Below are 15297 nucleotides of genomic sequence, written 5' to 3'. Positions count from 1 at the left end.
ATTTATTTATTTATTTATTTATTTATTTACATGCTTATTCACTCATATGTTTCATATGTTTTTTTGTCTGTCTGTTTGTTTGTTTTCAAGACAGGGTTTCTCTGTGTAGCCCTGGCTGTCCTGGAACTCACTCTGTAGACCAGGCTGGCCTTGAACTTGGAGATCCGCCTGCCTCTGCCTCCCAAGTGCTAGGATTAAAGGCATGTGCCACCACTGCCCAGCTATCTATTTTATCTTTGTGGGCTGTTATGCATCTATGTGCAGGTGCATTTGCCTGGCGTATGCATGTAGCTGCCAGAGGTCAGCATTGGGTGTCTCCCTCTATTGGTCTCTACTTTATTTCTACCCCCCTCTTTAGGGACAGGGTCTCTCACTGAGCCTGGAGTTTACCAGTACAGCTGGGCTGACTAGCCACTGAGGCCCTGGGATCTGCCTGTCTTTGACCTCAGAGTTAGAGGTGCAGCTGCCTCAGTGTTTATGTGGGGATGAGGATCTGAACTCAAACTCTCACGTTCATGCAGCAAGCACGTCACCCTTGGAGCCACCCATCCAGCACTTAATTATTCTTTTTGAGACGGGGTTTTGCTCTATAACCCAGTCTAGCCCCAACCTTTATCCTCCTGCTGCCACTCAGAATGCTGGTATTATAGATGCACACCAGTACACCCAGTTCCTGGCTACAGCTGGCTTAGTACTTTGCTGTTACTATCTTCTTAATGATTTTCAAAAAGGGGGCCTGTATTTTTATTTTATAATGGCCATGAAAATTACGGAGTTTGTCTATGTGCCATTACATATAATATTTACATCAGCTTAAAATAAAAATGGTTGTATATATTTGGAGCCTATGGAAGTTAAGAATCTGATTGGTTAAATAAATTGTTTCAGGACACATAAGGAATGATTAGCAGAGCCCGGTATTCTAGTTCAGTCCCTGTCTCTAAAGCCTCTGCTCTCCCACTAAGCCAGCTGCCAGTGAAAACATTCTACAGTTCTAAGAACCTTTTGTTCTATAGACTACTAGATCTGTTGATCAGTCTCACTGTTGGAAAAAATAGCTTTATTGATCCCATTTACTGTCAGACTATATAGTGGTCAAGTGAATCAATGAATAAAAGACCCAGGAATGATGGGTCTAGAAGTCCCTCAGAGTCTGGTGCACATCATTTACTAACATGTGACCTTGGTCAGCCTAATTAACTGCTTTGAGTCTTGGTGTTTCCTCAGAGGTATGTTGTGAGGATTAAACAAAATAATGTGCTGCCTAATACATTTTAATCCCTTAATAGGCCACTACTGTGCTTTATTGATGCCAAACAAGATCTGCTATCATGAGCTTAGAACTTCAACTACTGTAAATTATTTGATTTGTTGGTAACCAGTGCAAGAACATTACACTTCTTCACTTAAAAACAAACAAACAGGCCGGGTGGTGGTGGCGCACGCCTTTAATCCCAGCACTTGGGAGGCAGAGGCAGGCGGATTTCTAAGTTCGAGGCCAGCCTGAGTTCTACAGAGTGAGTTCCAGGACAGCCAAGGTGACACAGAGAAACCCTGTCGCGAAAAAAACAACCAACCAAACAAACAAACAAGCAAAGCAGGTGGGCTAGCTACAGATCTTGACCTCTCTTTCCATTCCTCTAAATCCTCTAAATCCTCTAAATCCAACCCCTTGCTCTCATTCTCAGCTCAGTAGCAGTTCTCCTTACCCTACCACCACTATCAGGGGACTAAGCAGACCTTGAGAAAACACCCTGCTTTCTTTGCTTCTGCGGACCTCATCAACACCACCACTCCAGAGCATCTCCCCTTCCTAAATATCAGCTCCTAATACCTAGAAACAAATTTTACCTGAAACCAGCAGTGGCCACACCTATCAGGATCCTACCAGGTAACATACAGCCACCACACTCTCTTAACAACCAGAAAGGGCAACAGAATCCAAGGAACAAAACACCCACCCAACGAAGTCAAGACCAGGTATCAGCACCTACAATTAAAATCTTCCCCAACACAAATGCCTGACACTGATGTAAAACCATAATCATTAACAGCCACGATGATATGTCCTCACTCGAGTCTAGCAACCTTACCACAACAGGCCTTGAGTACTTCAACATAGCTGAAGCACAAGAGAAAGACCTTAAAATAGCCTTATGAATATAATAGATGGCTTTAAAGAGGAAATTAACCTCCTTAAAGACATCTATGAAAATCAAACAGTGGAAGAAAATGGCAAAACAGTTTAAGGCTAGAAAGTGGAACTATTTATAAAGAAAACTCAAACTGAGGGAATTCTGGAGATAAACAATTTAGGAACTGGAACAGAAAACTCAGAGGCAAGTTTTGCCAAAGGAATACAAGAGATGGAAGAGAGAGTCTCAGTCACTAAATCATAATAGAAGAAATGAATACCTCAGTCAAAGAAAACGTTAAATCTAAAAAAAAAAAAAAAAAAAATCTGGCACAAAACATTCGTGAAATCTGGGACACTATGAAAGGCCAAATCTGAGAATAATAGGAATAGGAAAGAGAATAAACCCAGGTCAAGGGGACAGAAAATTTTTCAACAAAATTATAGAAGAAAATTTCTCTAACCTAAAGAAGAAGATGCCTATCAAAATGCAAGAAGTATACAGAACACCAAGTAAATTGGACCAGAAAAGGAAACTCCCATAATAAATGATAGCTAAACTACAGAACAAAGAAAGAATATTAAGAGCTGCAAGGGGAAAAGACCAAGTAACATAAAAAGGCAGACCTACTAGAATAAATAACACCTGACTTCTCAATGGAAACTCTAAAAGCCAGGATGCACTACAACCTCTATGTGACCATAGATGCTGTCGCAGAATGCTATACCCAGAAAAACTTTTAATCAGAATAGATGGAGAAAATAAGATGTTCCATGATAAAAAAAAAAAAAAAATTAAGCAATTCTATCCACAAATCCAGCCCCATGGGAGGTTCTAGAAGGAAAACTCCAACCTAACAATGTTAAGCACACCAAAGAAAACAAAGGGAATAAATAGACCAGGAAATCAAAAGAGCGCGCACACACACACACACACACACACACACACACACACTCACATTCACACTCACCACCACCATAACACCAAGAAAATTTCAGGACTCAACAAACACTGCTCATTGATATCTCTCAACATCAATAGCTTCAATTCAGCTAGTAAAAAAGACACATGCTAACAGAACAAATCCAAAACCAGGATCTGTTTTTCTGCTCCGTGCAAGAAGTACATGTTACTATCAAGGATATACATCAACTCTAGATAAAAGGATGGAAAACATATTCCAAGTAAATGGACCAAAAAGGAGCAAGCTAGTGTAGCCATCTTACTATCTGACAAAATTGACTTCAAACTACAACTAGTCAGAAGAGATAAGGAAGGATACAAAGGATATTAATCAAAGGAAAAATCCACCAAGAGGACATTATAATTCTTAACATCTATGCCTCAAACACGAGGGCCCCCAAGTTTGTAAGAGATACTACTACATTAACCCTCACACACTGATAGTGGGAGACTTCAATGCCCTGCTCCTCACCAATAAACAGGTCATCCAGAAAAAACTAAACAGAGAAATGCTGGAGAAAACTGACATTAGAAAGCAAATGAACTTAACAGATATTTACAGAACACTTCTCCCAAACACAAATGAGTATATCTTCTCAGCACCTCCCAGAAATTTCTCCAAAACTGACCACATACTCGGACATAAAGCAAATCTCAACAGATATAAGAAAATTAAAATAACATGTTTCATCCTATCTGACCATCAAAGATTAAAGCTAATTTCAACAACAGAAAGCCTGCACACTCACAGAAACTGAACAACTGACTACTTACTGAAAAATAGGTCAAGATGAAAGTAAAGAAAAATGAAGGCTTTCTAAAATTGAATGAAAATAAATACATAATATACCCAAACTTCTGGGGCACAGTAAAGGCAAATTCAAGAAGGCAAATCCATAGCACTAAGTGCCTATATGAGAAAAGGTTGTAGAGTTCTCATACTAGTAATATAACAGCACAGTGAAAGCTCTTGAACATGAAGAAATCACACCCAAAAGGAGTAGACTGCAAGAAATAATCAAACTTAGGGCTGTACTCTATGAAACTGAAACAAACACACACAGAGAATCAATAAAACAGAGTTGGTTCTTTGAGAAAATCAGTAAGATTAGCAAGCCCTTATTCAAATAAACTAAAAGGCAGATCGAGAATATCCAAATCAGCATAATCAGAGATGAAAAGTGGACACAGTAACAGACACCGGGAAATCCAGAGAAGCTGAAGGACAGTCCTTTAAAAACCTGTATTCAAGCTAATTGGGAATTAAAAGAAATTAATAATTTTTTAATACACATTCCTTACCAAAGTTAAATCAAGATCAGATAAGAAATTTAAACAGATCTATAACTTCTAATGAAATGTAGATATTCATTAAAAGTCTCACAACAACAACAACAAAGCGTATCTTTATTTGCAGGTGATATGGTAGTATATATATATATATATATATATATATATATATATATATATATATATATATATATATATATATATATATATATATACATGACTCTAAAAATTCCACTGGAAAACTCTTACAGCTGATCAATACTTTTCAGAAAAGTAACTGGATAGATAATTAACTCACAAAAATCAGTAGTCCTCTTATGTACAAATGGCAAATGGTCTGAGAAAGAAATCAGATAAACAAGCCTCAAATAATATAAAAAAAAAAAAATCTTGTGGCAACTCTAACCAAACAAGCAAAATATTTGTAAGATAAAAACAGCTAGTAAATAAGTCTCATAATACTGAGAGGCTTCTGGAAAGCAAAGGACACCATCATTCAGACAAAGTGGCAGCCTACAGAATGGGAAAAATTTTCACCAACTACACATCCAATAAGGGTTAATATTCAAAATACATAAAGAACTCAAGAAACTAGATACCTGACTCTGCTTGTGTGGCCAAGAACCTGAGACTAGCCCAGAGACTTAGTGGTAAACCAAATACTACTGTTCTAAAACTAAAACAAAAAACTAAACCAAACCAAAACACAGCAATAAAATGACTCCTTAATGATCAGTGCCTTATTCAGCCATCACCAGAGAAGCTTCCTTCTGCAGCAGAGGAGAACAAATATAGAGACCCACAGCCGATCAGAATGCTCAGTGATAAAGCTTGGAATATCGGAAGCCATGGAAAACCTGGAGGACTGTCTTTGGTCCACTGAAGTTATATTGAAAATACTCATCACCCAACAAGTATGGACCAGCCAGAAGGAGAACCAACCCCCTGGTTTGGTGTCCATTCTCTGGGTGACCTTGCTGTCATCCCTGCCAGAGAGACTGGGAGGGCACTGGGAGAAGGCCAAACACAGGTCCCCATTACCTATTCATCTTCCAAGTTTTGTAGAACCCATCTCTCTTCCCTGTAATTCTTGGAGGGTTCCTCCCCCAGACAAACAAACTCTTCTTTAGAAATTTATGCAATGGAAAAAGAAACTTCCAAATATGTTCCCCTTGAGGTAAGGAAAACACTCTGACCTTCAAAAGACTAAATGTTTTTCCAAGTAGGAAATATTTCTTTGTATTAACTCCACAACAAGAGAATTGACTGATTGACTCAGTTATACATCACTCTCAAACTCTTCATCTTCTTTGACGGTTCCCATGACTACTTTCCCTGAGCCACTATATTTCACAACCAGCGCTGTTATGTCAGATCCTCATGCAACCAGGGAAACAGAGGAGAAGAGGAAGAGGGAGGACTCCACAGGTTTCATTACCCATTCTCTCTGTTTTTAGGTGAGGATCATGGCAACTGTTTGGAATTCCCCTTGTCCTATCGTTAGTATCCCTTGGCAACAACAACTGTGGCACGCAGAAAAACAAAATAGACTTTGGGAATCTTGAGATCAGTTGAGTATATGTAATGGCACAGAGGACATGGTACTAAGGTGTTGAAACAGGCTAGGGCACTTGTGTCCCTAGAATATGTAAAAAGAAAAACAAGGACATAAATAATGAGCCAACATTTCCCCCCTTCCTAGAGTGTCGAATGTCTGCCATATCTAAGGCAAAATTCTATACTGTGAAGGAACCGCTGCTTGATAGGGCTGCGCCATCTAGTGGCTACTTCTTTCTATCCATCGACTGCAAGGCTGTTAGGGTTGCTAGTCTCTTTTTGTTTTTTGTTTTATTTTAGTTTGCTAGAACCAGTAACTGCCTCCTTTGCTATTATCACCCCATTCCTCTGATCTGATGAACACCAACCTGGGAATGGATTCCGTGTTAATGCAGTTCTTGAGGAGACATTGACTCCTTGGAAATGGAGAATTATATACAGAAGATATTTGGGAGAACGCTCTGGGAAGATGGGGGTAAAGAAGTAAGGAAGCAGGAGTGAGCAGATGACAAAAGCTGACTCGGTATGGTTGTGATGGAAGCCATGGCTGACCCTGGAGTTCTGGAACTGACATGGCCTCTCAGAGCTATCCCAAGCTGAAGCAGTGAGGCTAGACCATCTTATCACTCATGGCCTCATCACTCAGCGGCCCCCAGGAAGAGGCACTCTTTGGCTCACGGCAGTGTGTACCAAAGGATGCAGTTGCTCATCACATACCTGCTTCTTTCCTCTTGACTACCTCTGACTTGTTTGCCCTCAGGAGCTCACTCCCTGTCATGAGTTAACCACTGCTACAAACATCTCTGATTTCATTGGGCAGATCATCTTCAGGATCCTCAGTAGCACTTGAAAGAAGAATCTGTTTCTATCCAGGGTTGGCTCTGAAAGCCTTGCTTTGTTTGCGGCTCCTGGGCTTACATTGCTGTGTTAATATTATGATCCCAATGAGAACAGAGACCAGACTCATTGGTGCTATTGTGGGGGGTAAGGAGGGGATCAAACGTCTCAAAGTCTCATTCACAAGACAGATTTATTTATGTTCCCAAGGGTTCCATAGTTGCCCTCCTGAGAAGCTCCAATTAAAGTGGCAACATTTCTTCCTCTGGCAGCATTATAAGTGTTTTGATCTATTTATCTATCTATTTGATCTATCTATCCAGTTGTGTAGGGAGAGAGAAGGGTAGCCTCAAGACTACTAGCTGTCCACTAAGTTATGCTCTCTTATTCAAAAGTAGTAGACAGTGGCTGGGACGTGAGTAGCCAGACAGACCTCCTGTATCAGTTTCCCTTGCAGCTGGTTAGAGGATAAGCCCTCGTAAAAGTGCCTGGGCAAAAAAAAAAAAAAAAAAAATGTCTGCAGCTTTTGCCATGTGTGCTTTAGTTTGAGTAAACCTCTGGCCCTGAACTCCTATTCTCTGTTTCTCCTCACTAAGCACAAAAGCTACAACAGAAGGAGTCTAGGGAATACATGTCAAAGCTGGCTGGAGTCGGTGTCCTGGGTCACTGACTTACAGAGTGCAGCAGCACCCACAGGCTAACAAGCTGCAACAAGCACTAACAGGCTGCAAGGGAAACTGATGCAGGAGGCTGTCTGGCTACTCACGTCCCAACCACTGTCTACTACTTTTGAATAAGAGAGCATGGCTTGGTGGACAGCTAGTAGTCTTGAGTCTACTTTGGTTAGCACCCGTGGACCATACTGTACTGCACCTCCTAATCAAGTCTTACTAATTCTTTAACCTCCACTTTTAGAAAGAGCCACAAATACTTCCTTTTCCTTTTTTTTTTTTTGTATATGCATGTACATGTTTGTGTATGTGCAGGTGGAGGCCAGAGGACAACTTTGCCTGCTGTTTCTCAGCCATCTTATTTTATGAGATTAAATCTCTTATTGGCCTTGGCACTTTCCAATGAGTCCCATGATCTAGTCTCCACTTCCCCAGTGCTGAGATTTCAAATATGTGCCGCCATGCCCAGACTCTTTCAAAGGCAAGCACTTCTCTGACTGATGAGCTATCCACCAGCATCCTTTTTCCCCTTTTTAGTATTTTGTTTGTCTTTCAAGACATGGTTTCTCTGTGTAGCCCTGGCTGTCCTGAAACTCAGTCTGTGGATCAGGCTGGCCTTGAACTCACAGAGATCCATCTTCCTCTGCCTCCTGAGTGCTGGGAATAAATGCGTATGCTACCACGGCCCAGCTCCTTTTTCTCTTTTGACCTTCACAATAGGATCTGTCCCTCCTACTTTTTGGTACTTAACTTTTTGGTTATTACTTGCTTCTATTTAGTGCTATTATAGTTTTTTAAAGATTTATTTATTTGTTATATGTAAGTACACTGTAACTGTCTTCAGACACTCTAGAAGAAGGAGTCAGATCTCCTTACGGATGGTTGTGAGCCACCATGCTATTGCTGGGATTTGAACTCAGGATTTTTGGAAGAGTAGTCAGTGCTCTTACCCACTGAGCCATCTCTCTAACCCTGTTTTTGTTTCTTATTTCATGTGTCCTTCTCCTCGCCCCTGTTCCTGTAAACTAAGCTGGCTTTGAACTTACTAAGTAGCTGTGGATGGTCTTGAATTCTTTCCTGATCCCCCTACCTTACCTACCAAGTGCTAGAATTGCAAGCATGTACCACCCCACCCAATTTCCATCTTGTCTCTTAAACTTGAAGTCTCACTTAAGATGGAACATTCTGCTGCCATTTCCCAGCTAGCACAGCTGTGATGGATGCTGATGAAGTTCTGTGAAAACTCTTCATCTTCAGGGAACAATTCTCTCATTAGCTTAGCGCTGGCCCTTCCCCAAACACTGTCCCTCAAGCAAATGTGAGCATGCTTGGGTGTTGGAGGGAGTATCTCTCTAATCGCCTGCAGGCCCAACATGGTAAAAAGGAGATCCACAAAAGGTAGAACTAACGTAGTGGCAAACCTCAGACCCCCTAGGAACTACCTTGTTGCTAATTCAACCAAGAGCAAATCCTGGTGAGCTTGTTTTTCACTGTGCTCTCCCATAGCACCTCATGGCTGCCAGCCCTCTCCACAGAACAGTCCACCTCTGACCAATACCCCCTCAGTTCCTCCTCTTGTCTTCCCATCTGAGTGTACAATTTGCAGATATTTTATGTCCCAGCCACGTATGACAGTTCCCTGTGCATCAGACCAAGGCTAGACAGCCTGAGACACACTTTGTTAGGCTCTTTTCCTCCTCTGTGTACTTCATTCTGTCCCTTGCATGTTTTTCCTGCCAAGCATCCCTCACCAGGAAACATCTGTCTTGGGTTCTCCTTCTAGCATCACTGGCCTCAACCCTTTGCTCTCAAAATGACTTTCTCAATTAGTTCTAGCAAATTTCAGATCTGTCCAGAGCATGCCACAGGCATGATTGAATGGTTTGTTCTGAAGACACTTGGTTAAACCTAAGTGAGCTTTTTTTGAAATAATTATAGGAAATAGCTGCTATGTTATGCTGCTATTGTGAGATACTAACACCTGAATTAAAGACATGTAAATTCATAGGCTGGTGTCTGCTATGTAGCAGTCACCCTCAGGGATTGCTTACTTACTTATGTATGACATCATGCTTTGACAAATCTTACTGTAAAGTATGCATGCAATAAATATATCTGGTCCATAAATGAGTCTCAAATTTTGCTTTGCGAATCAAGACGGTGTTCTGAGATTTGGCCAGCAGAGGGCAGAACGCATGCAGACAAAGATCTGGTGGGCTGAGTGATGGCTCACTGTCAGGAGACAGCTCCCTCTGGGGTCAGTTTGACAGAGGACTGAGAGGAATGCCTTCATCAGAGCATATTAGAATGTTAAATCTACCCCTTAGGATTCTAGAATTTTGTTTAGTCCAACCCTCAGTATTGAGACATACAGCATTCCTAGTTTGTGAATTCAGAAAAGATCACTCGAGTCGTCTCATCTCTGCAGGGCCTGGTTGAGCCCTGAGCTATGCTGTATTCATGATCTTCCCTGCGCTCATGTTAATATACATCAAGTTTCTGTAACTTGCAAGTAAAGGAACTGGAATTATCCTGCTGAGTGTAAGTGTGTGCTGAGCCTCTTCCACAAACGTGGACCCTGGAGTCAGAGAGCAACCACACAGGGCCAGTTTTGTTCCTTTTCCCCAGGTTTCAAGAACAGTGTGTCTGAATACCTCTGCGCCAAGCTCCCCTTGTCTTACTTTCTACATTCAGTCTGCCAGCTTATTCTACACTTCAAAACTCAGTTCTGCCCTACCATTCTCTGACCGCTGTTGATCAAGTTAGTCTCTTTTCTTAAAGTCACAGCTTTCTTCGCCTGTCACTCATTGCCTTACTCGATGGCAGTGCACTTTTTACTTGGGTGTTTACAGTGGATAATCTCTAAAATCACTTTGGCTGTAGACTTCGGAGTCTGTTGTCTTGCCTTGTCCAATGTCCTTAAGGAAGTCGCCTCTTCCCTCTCAAGAAGAGATAAAGAAGAGCTCAGAACAGAACAGAGATCCAACATGACTGCCCATGGCAAGATGTGCTCTTTTGAGCTTTCAAGAAACACAGAACCATTTTTTTACCGTTTTTAAAAGATTTATTTCTGTTTTGTGTGTGTGTTTATGTCTGTATGCCATACGCATGCCTGGCACCTTCAGATGCCAGAAGAGGATACTGGATCTCTTACAACAAGAGTTAGATGGTTGTGAGCCATTAAGTGAGAGCTGGGAACCAAACGTGGGTCCTCTGCAGGAGCAGCCTGTGCTCTAACTGAGCAGTGGTTGGTTTTACTGTTTCAAGGGCAGCTTTCCTGCCCTTTATAATGCAACTATTGTATGTTGGGTCATATACGTCAACTATGACACACCCTACTGAAGTGGAAAGGGAAGACCACCTGAAATGCTATGCTGCTGAGATAACTGCTGTCAAAAATCCTTTGAAAGACTGCTGGATACAAATATGAATGTTTCAGTGAGGCCTTTTGGGAAGCACACAGAGGTCCCTCAGGTTGAAATGAGACACAGCAGTGGGTGGTTCCAAGTCTTGGACCTGGAACAAATAGTGGTAAAAAAGTCACTCACCATGCCATATGAATTAGGTAGAACCATGGGAAACAACCTGTTATTTACCTGCTTTTGGCCTACAAATAGCAATTTTACATGCTTCAGCCTAATGAATGTATATGAAAGACCAGAATTGGTGAGGCATTTAAATTTTCAAGTCTAAATATTTCATTATACTAAAGAGGAAAAAAGAAAAGTATCCAGCTGTTTTGGTTAGGGGTTTTTAGTGCTGAGATAAGCATCATAATCAAAGGAAACATGGAGGCAGAAGGGTTGTCATCTTACATCTCTCAGGTCACCATCTGACCTGAGGGAAATCAGGTCAGGAACCTGGAGGCAGGTACTGAAACAGAATCTATGGGGAACACTACATACTGGCTTTCTCCTCCTGGCTTGTTCAATTCGCTTTCCTACGCACCCCATGACTACTTCTCAAGGTACTACTCACAGTGGTGCCCTTCCACATCAATCATCAATCAAGAAAATATCCTCCAGGCTTACCTACAGGCCAGAGTGATAGGGGCATTTTCTCAGCTGAGGTCCCATCTTCTCAGATTCTCTAGATTGTGATAAGTTGAGAAAGCCAAAGCCAAAGTACAAAAGAAACAAACAATTGATAACCAGCATAACCAGATAAAGTTTATACCACTTTAAAAGTAAGGTGCTGAACCAAACATTTTACACACTGTGTCTTTGAACATGGTCATCTCCTAGGTGTAACAATAATCTTCTAGAAGCAAGTTTCATGTTGTTATTAAAACATTTCTCACAGAATTTAGTGTAGAAGCTACACCCGAGGTAGTGAAGCCCCTGGGATTGGAGCCGTGACTAGGAAGGGCACAGTGGCGTGGCTCAAGAAGCATATGACCATGTCACTAATGAGTGTAATGCTCATGACTCTATGCTTTGCAGTCTGTCTTAAGGTCCAGGAAGTGCCCAAGCAATACATTAATACAGTGACATGTCTTTGGTAATATTTGTAAAAGTAAGATATTTCCCCACCAAATCCCTACCAAGATAGGGCTTGCCTAGGCTGGTCTTGAACTCCTGAACTCAAATGATGCTCCCCACTCAGCTTCTTGAGTGCCAGTCATGGGTCTTGTTCTGTTTTCTTGGCAGATGAGGCAAAATCCACAAATGTTGAGAGTATTTAATGAATGAAATATAAATCAATACAAATAAGTAGCATTCTCAGTTTTATCAAAGTTTCTCATGTTGAAGATCATACATTAAAAGATATGTATCCAGAGCATCTTCCTGTCCAGTATCCAGAGCATCTTCCTGTCCAGTATCCCTTCACCACAGCTTCCTTTTTCTACTTGCTGGTTGTCCGTACTTCTATAAATGTGTGCTCATGGGCTTCGAGTTTATACTGTGCATCTGTGTCTGGAAAAATGTCTCGTCCATAAGACCAAGCCTATCAGCCCTCTTCTCTGGTCTCAGTGTCTAACTCTCTTACCAATTTCTTATTGATTTCATATAGGTAGAAACACCGAGGCTTGATAGGGTTGAGATGAGTTCTGGAGGCCCAAGAAGACAATCCTCAGACATCGTAACCTTCCATTGTCCTCCATCACCTCACATCAGATCATAGACACGCGGTTCTTGATGTACACATGATAGGGGTCACTGCGTTTGTCCACTTTGCGTGAACGGGTATATCCCAGGATGAGACTGCCCACAGTGACAGCAAATAAGAACATGACAAAGAGAATATACATGTAGGAGTTGTCATTACGACCAGGAAGGCTAGCCCGACGATCCTCAGTTTGATTGTCTGGCTCTGGTCCTGACCCTGACCCTGGCCCTGGTCCTGGCCCAGGCCGGCAGAGCAAGTGACTGTGAAGGGTTGTGTTCAGAGCCTTCAGCACAGCATGGAGGCTCTTGTACCAGGTCTCAGTCACATTGGAAGTCTCCATAGCAACAGAAATTGAAGTATGGGAAGAGCTGGAATGTGATCTGATGATGAGAGAAAAAAGAGAAAGGGTGGCTTGTTACCCACGGCTTGAACAACCTCCCGGCTCTGCATACCTAGGCTAGAGTCCTGATACTATCTTCTCTTCTCCATTCTTCTGATCTGTCTTCTCCTAGAAGCCTCAGGCTCAGTGATGGGAAGTGCTAAGTGGGATTTCCTCTCTGCTGTATGTGAGCAATTATGGAAGCATTCCACAGTGTGTGTGGAATAGTCTTTCCCAACCATTGAAAGCCATGTTACTCTCTTTTTTTCTTGGATTCACTAAACTTTAGGAGTTATTTAATCTAACTCTTTCCATTTTATATACAGAGAAACTGAGACACTAAACAAATGAGAAGCTTGTTCTTGATCTTAATCTTAAATAGTGTCTATTTTCTTAATAGGCCAAACAACCATAATTCAATGTCTGATCCCAAAGCTCTCTTTCAGGTAGAACTGTCAACAATCATAATGATTACCTATACATATCAAACATGACTATTATCTATCAGGTATCTCCTCTATTGTTCTAACAGTGATAAATACTTATAATGACTTGATGCAGAATCTGGAGAACAGAATAATAGAGTAGCACCCTACTGCCACCCAAGGCTGGCCTACATTCCATGAAAGGCCTTTGAGGGTTTCTATCATTCAGTACTTGTGCCCTTGTCTGGATCACAGAGGGAAAAGACCACAAGACTTCCTGAATTAAGATGTAAGAAGCAAGAAATCTGAGTTTTCCTTTACGTGGATCAGTGGCAAGCAGGAACACCACAGTAAAATAAATGACTCAATGAGCCACTTAGCCGGTCATTATTTATCTGGATCAGGTCTGTGCTGATGCCTTGAGGAGGCTCAAACCCAGTCCTCACACTCAATGGTTCACTGCCAACCTGATATGATGCAAGCAACAATCCAGGAGTTACTTAAAGTGATTAACACTGACCAGGGCTTAGAGAATATTCAACAGAATGGAGTTATTTGAACTGACCTTGAACTGTTCTTAGAGGTAGAGAAGGCAAGGGTGGTAAAGAGGTGGGCAAAGGTACACAAGCAAGACAGTAAATGCAACTTCTATAGGAATGGAAGGTATCATAAAGAGGCCAGAATGTAAGCTGGACAGAAGGAGAAGACGGGATGTAGGATGGAAGACCCCAATGGGACCAATTGCTAAGGACTGTGAGTGCCATGCCAGGTGTTGGAACCTGATCCTCTAGTTGGCTTTGAAGATGCTGTGGCATTTCAAGAGGGCAAACTGGGCAGATCTGGGGCTGGAGAGATGGCTCAGCGGTTAAAGAGCACTGATTGCTCTTCCAGAGGTCCTTCCTGAGTTCAATTCCCAGCAACCACATGGTGGCTCACAACCACCTGTAATGGAATCCAATGCCCTCTTCTGGTGTGTCTGAAGAGAGCAATAGTGTACTCATATATGTAGAAGAAATAAATCTTTTTTTAAAAAATGGGCAGATCTGTGTTTAGAAATAATCATCTAGTTACAATGTAACCTGGAAGGGGTAAGAGTTGAGGCAGCCCAGTGACAAGGGTCTTAAGACATTTAGGAGCAGGATGCTGGGTCCTGGACCAGGACACACATGACAAAGTGGGAGCAGGGAATGAAGGACAGGAGGGTTGATGGAGGAAAGGCCACAGCTAAATTTACAGACAGACACAGACAAAGAGCATAGATCTAGAAGAGCCCACTCGGAGGGAAGTTAGAAGCCATGACAAGGCGCGGCTTCCTTACCTATCAAAAATATATTACCAGTGGGAGTTGTTAAACAATGAGTATAAAGTTTCTGTTGCAAGATGCAAGGTTCTAGAGATTTATGCATGGCAATGTGAAGACGTAAGTAAATACTACTGAGCGCACAGACTGTTAGGAGGGCAGGTCTGGGGTAATGCATTTTAATGTTAACTAAGAAGGTTGTCCTCCTGCCCTGCTTCCCACGCTTGCAGGAAGAGTGCACTCTTCTACTGCATTGGAGAGGGTTCATGTGCTTTTCTAGATTGTTTTTCTTTTTTCTTTTTTCTTTTTTCTTTTTTCTTTTTTGAGACAGAGTTTCTCTGCATAGCTCTGGCTGTCCTAGAACTCACTCTGTAGACCAGGCTGGCCTCAAACTCAGAAATCCACCTGCCTCTGCCTCCCAAGTGCTGGGATTAAAGGCATGTGCCACCGCCTTTAATCACTGCCCCGCTGATTAATGTGCTTTTCATTTTGAAAAGCAAATACATACGCTCAGCTTTTTGGAAACTGGAAGCATCCACACAATGAAGGTAGTCTCTCTGTTCCTGGTCAGTTTTCCTTGGAAAGGGTTTGATATGGGGGAGGGGTTTGGGGAGGGTGGGGGAAAATGGGG

At 41.9% G+C, this 15297-nt stretch overlaps 1 protein-coding gene across 1 annotated transcript in view; it reads right to left on the bottom strand.

Moving 5' to 3' along the window:
• Positions 1-11602: 11602 nt before the first annotated feature.
• Positions 11603-15297, bottom strand: part of Kcne3 (potassium voltage-gated channel subfamily E regulatory subunit 3) — an 8053-nt gene continuing 4358 nt past the window's right edge. The window contains exon 3 of the mRNA XM_031387521.1: positions 11603-12942. Coding sequence (XP_031243381.1) covers positions 12567-12902 — 336 coding nt within the window. The 5' untranslated portion in view covers positions 12903-12942 and the 3' untranslated portion in view covers positions 11603-12566. The remainder of the gene's footprint in view (positions 12943-15297) is intronic.

The sequence above is a fragment of the Mastomys coucha genome, unplaced genomic scaffold (assembly GCF_008632895.1).
Source record: "Mastomys coucha isolate ucsf_1 unplaced genomic scaffold, UCSF_Mcou_1 pScaffold21, whole genome shotgun sequence".
NCBI lineage: Eukaryota > Metazoa > Chordata > Mammalia > Rodentia > Muridae > Mastomys > Mastomys coucha.
This window is presented reverse-complemented; position numbering and strand designations above follow the sequence as displayed.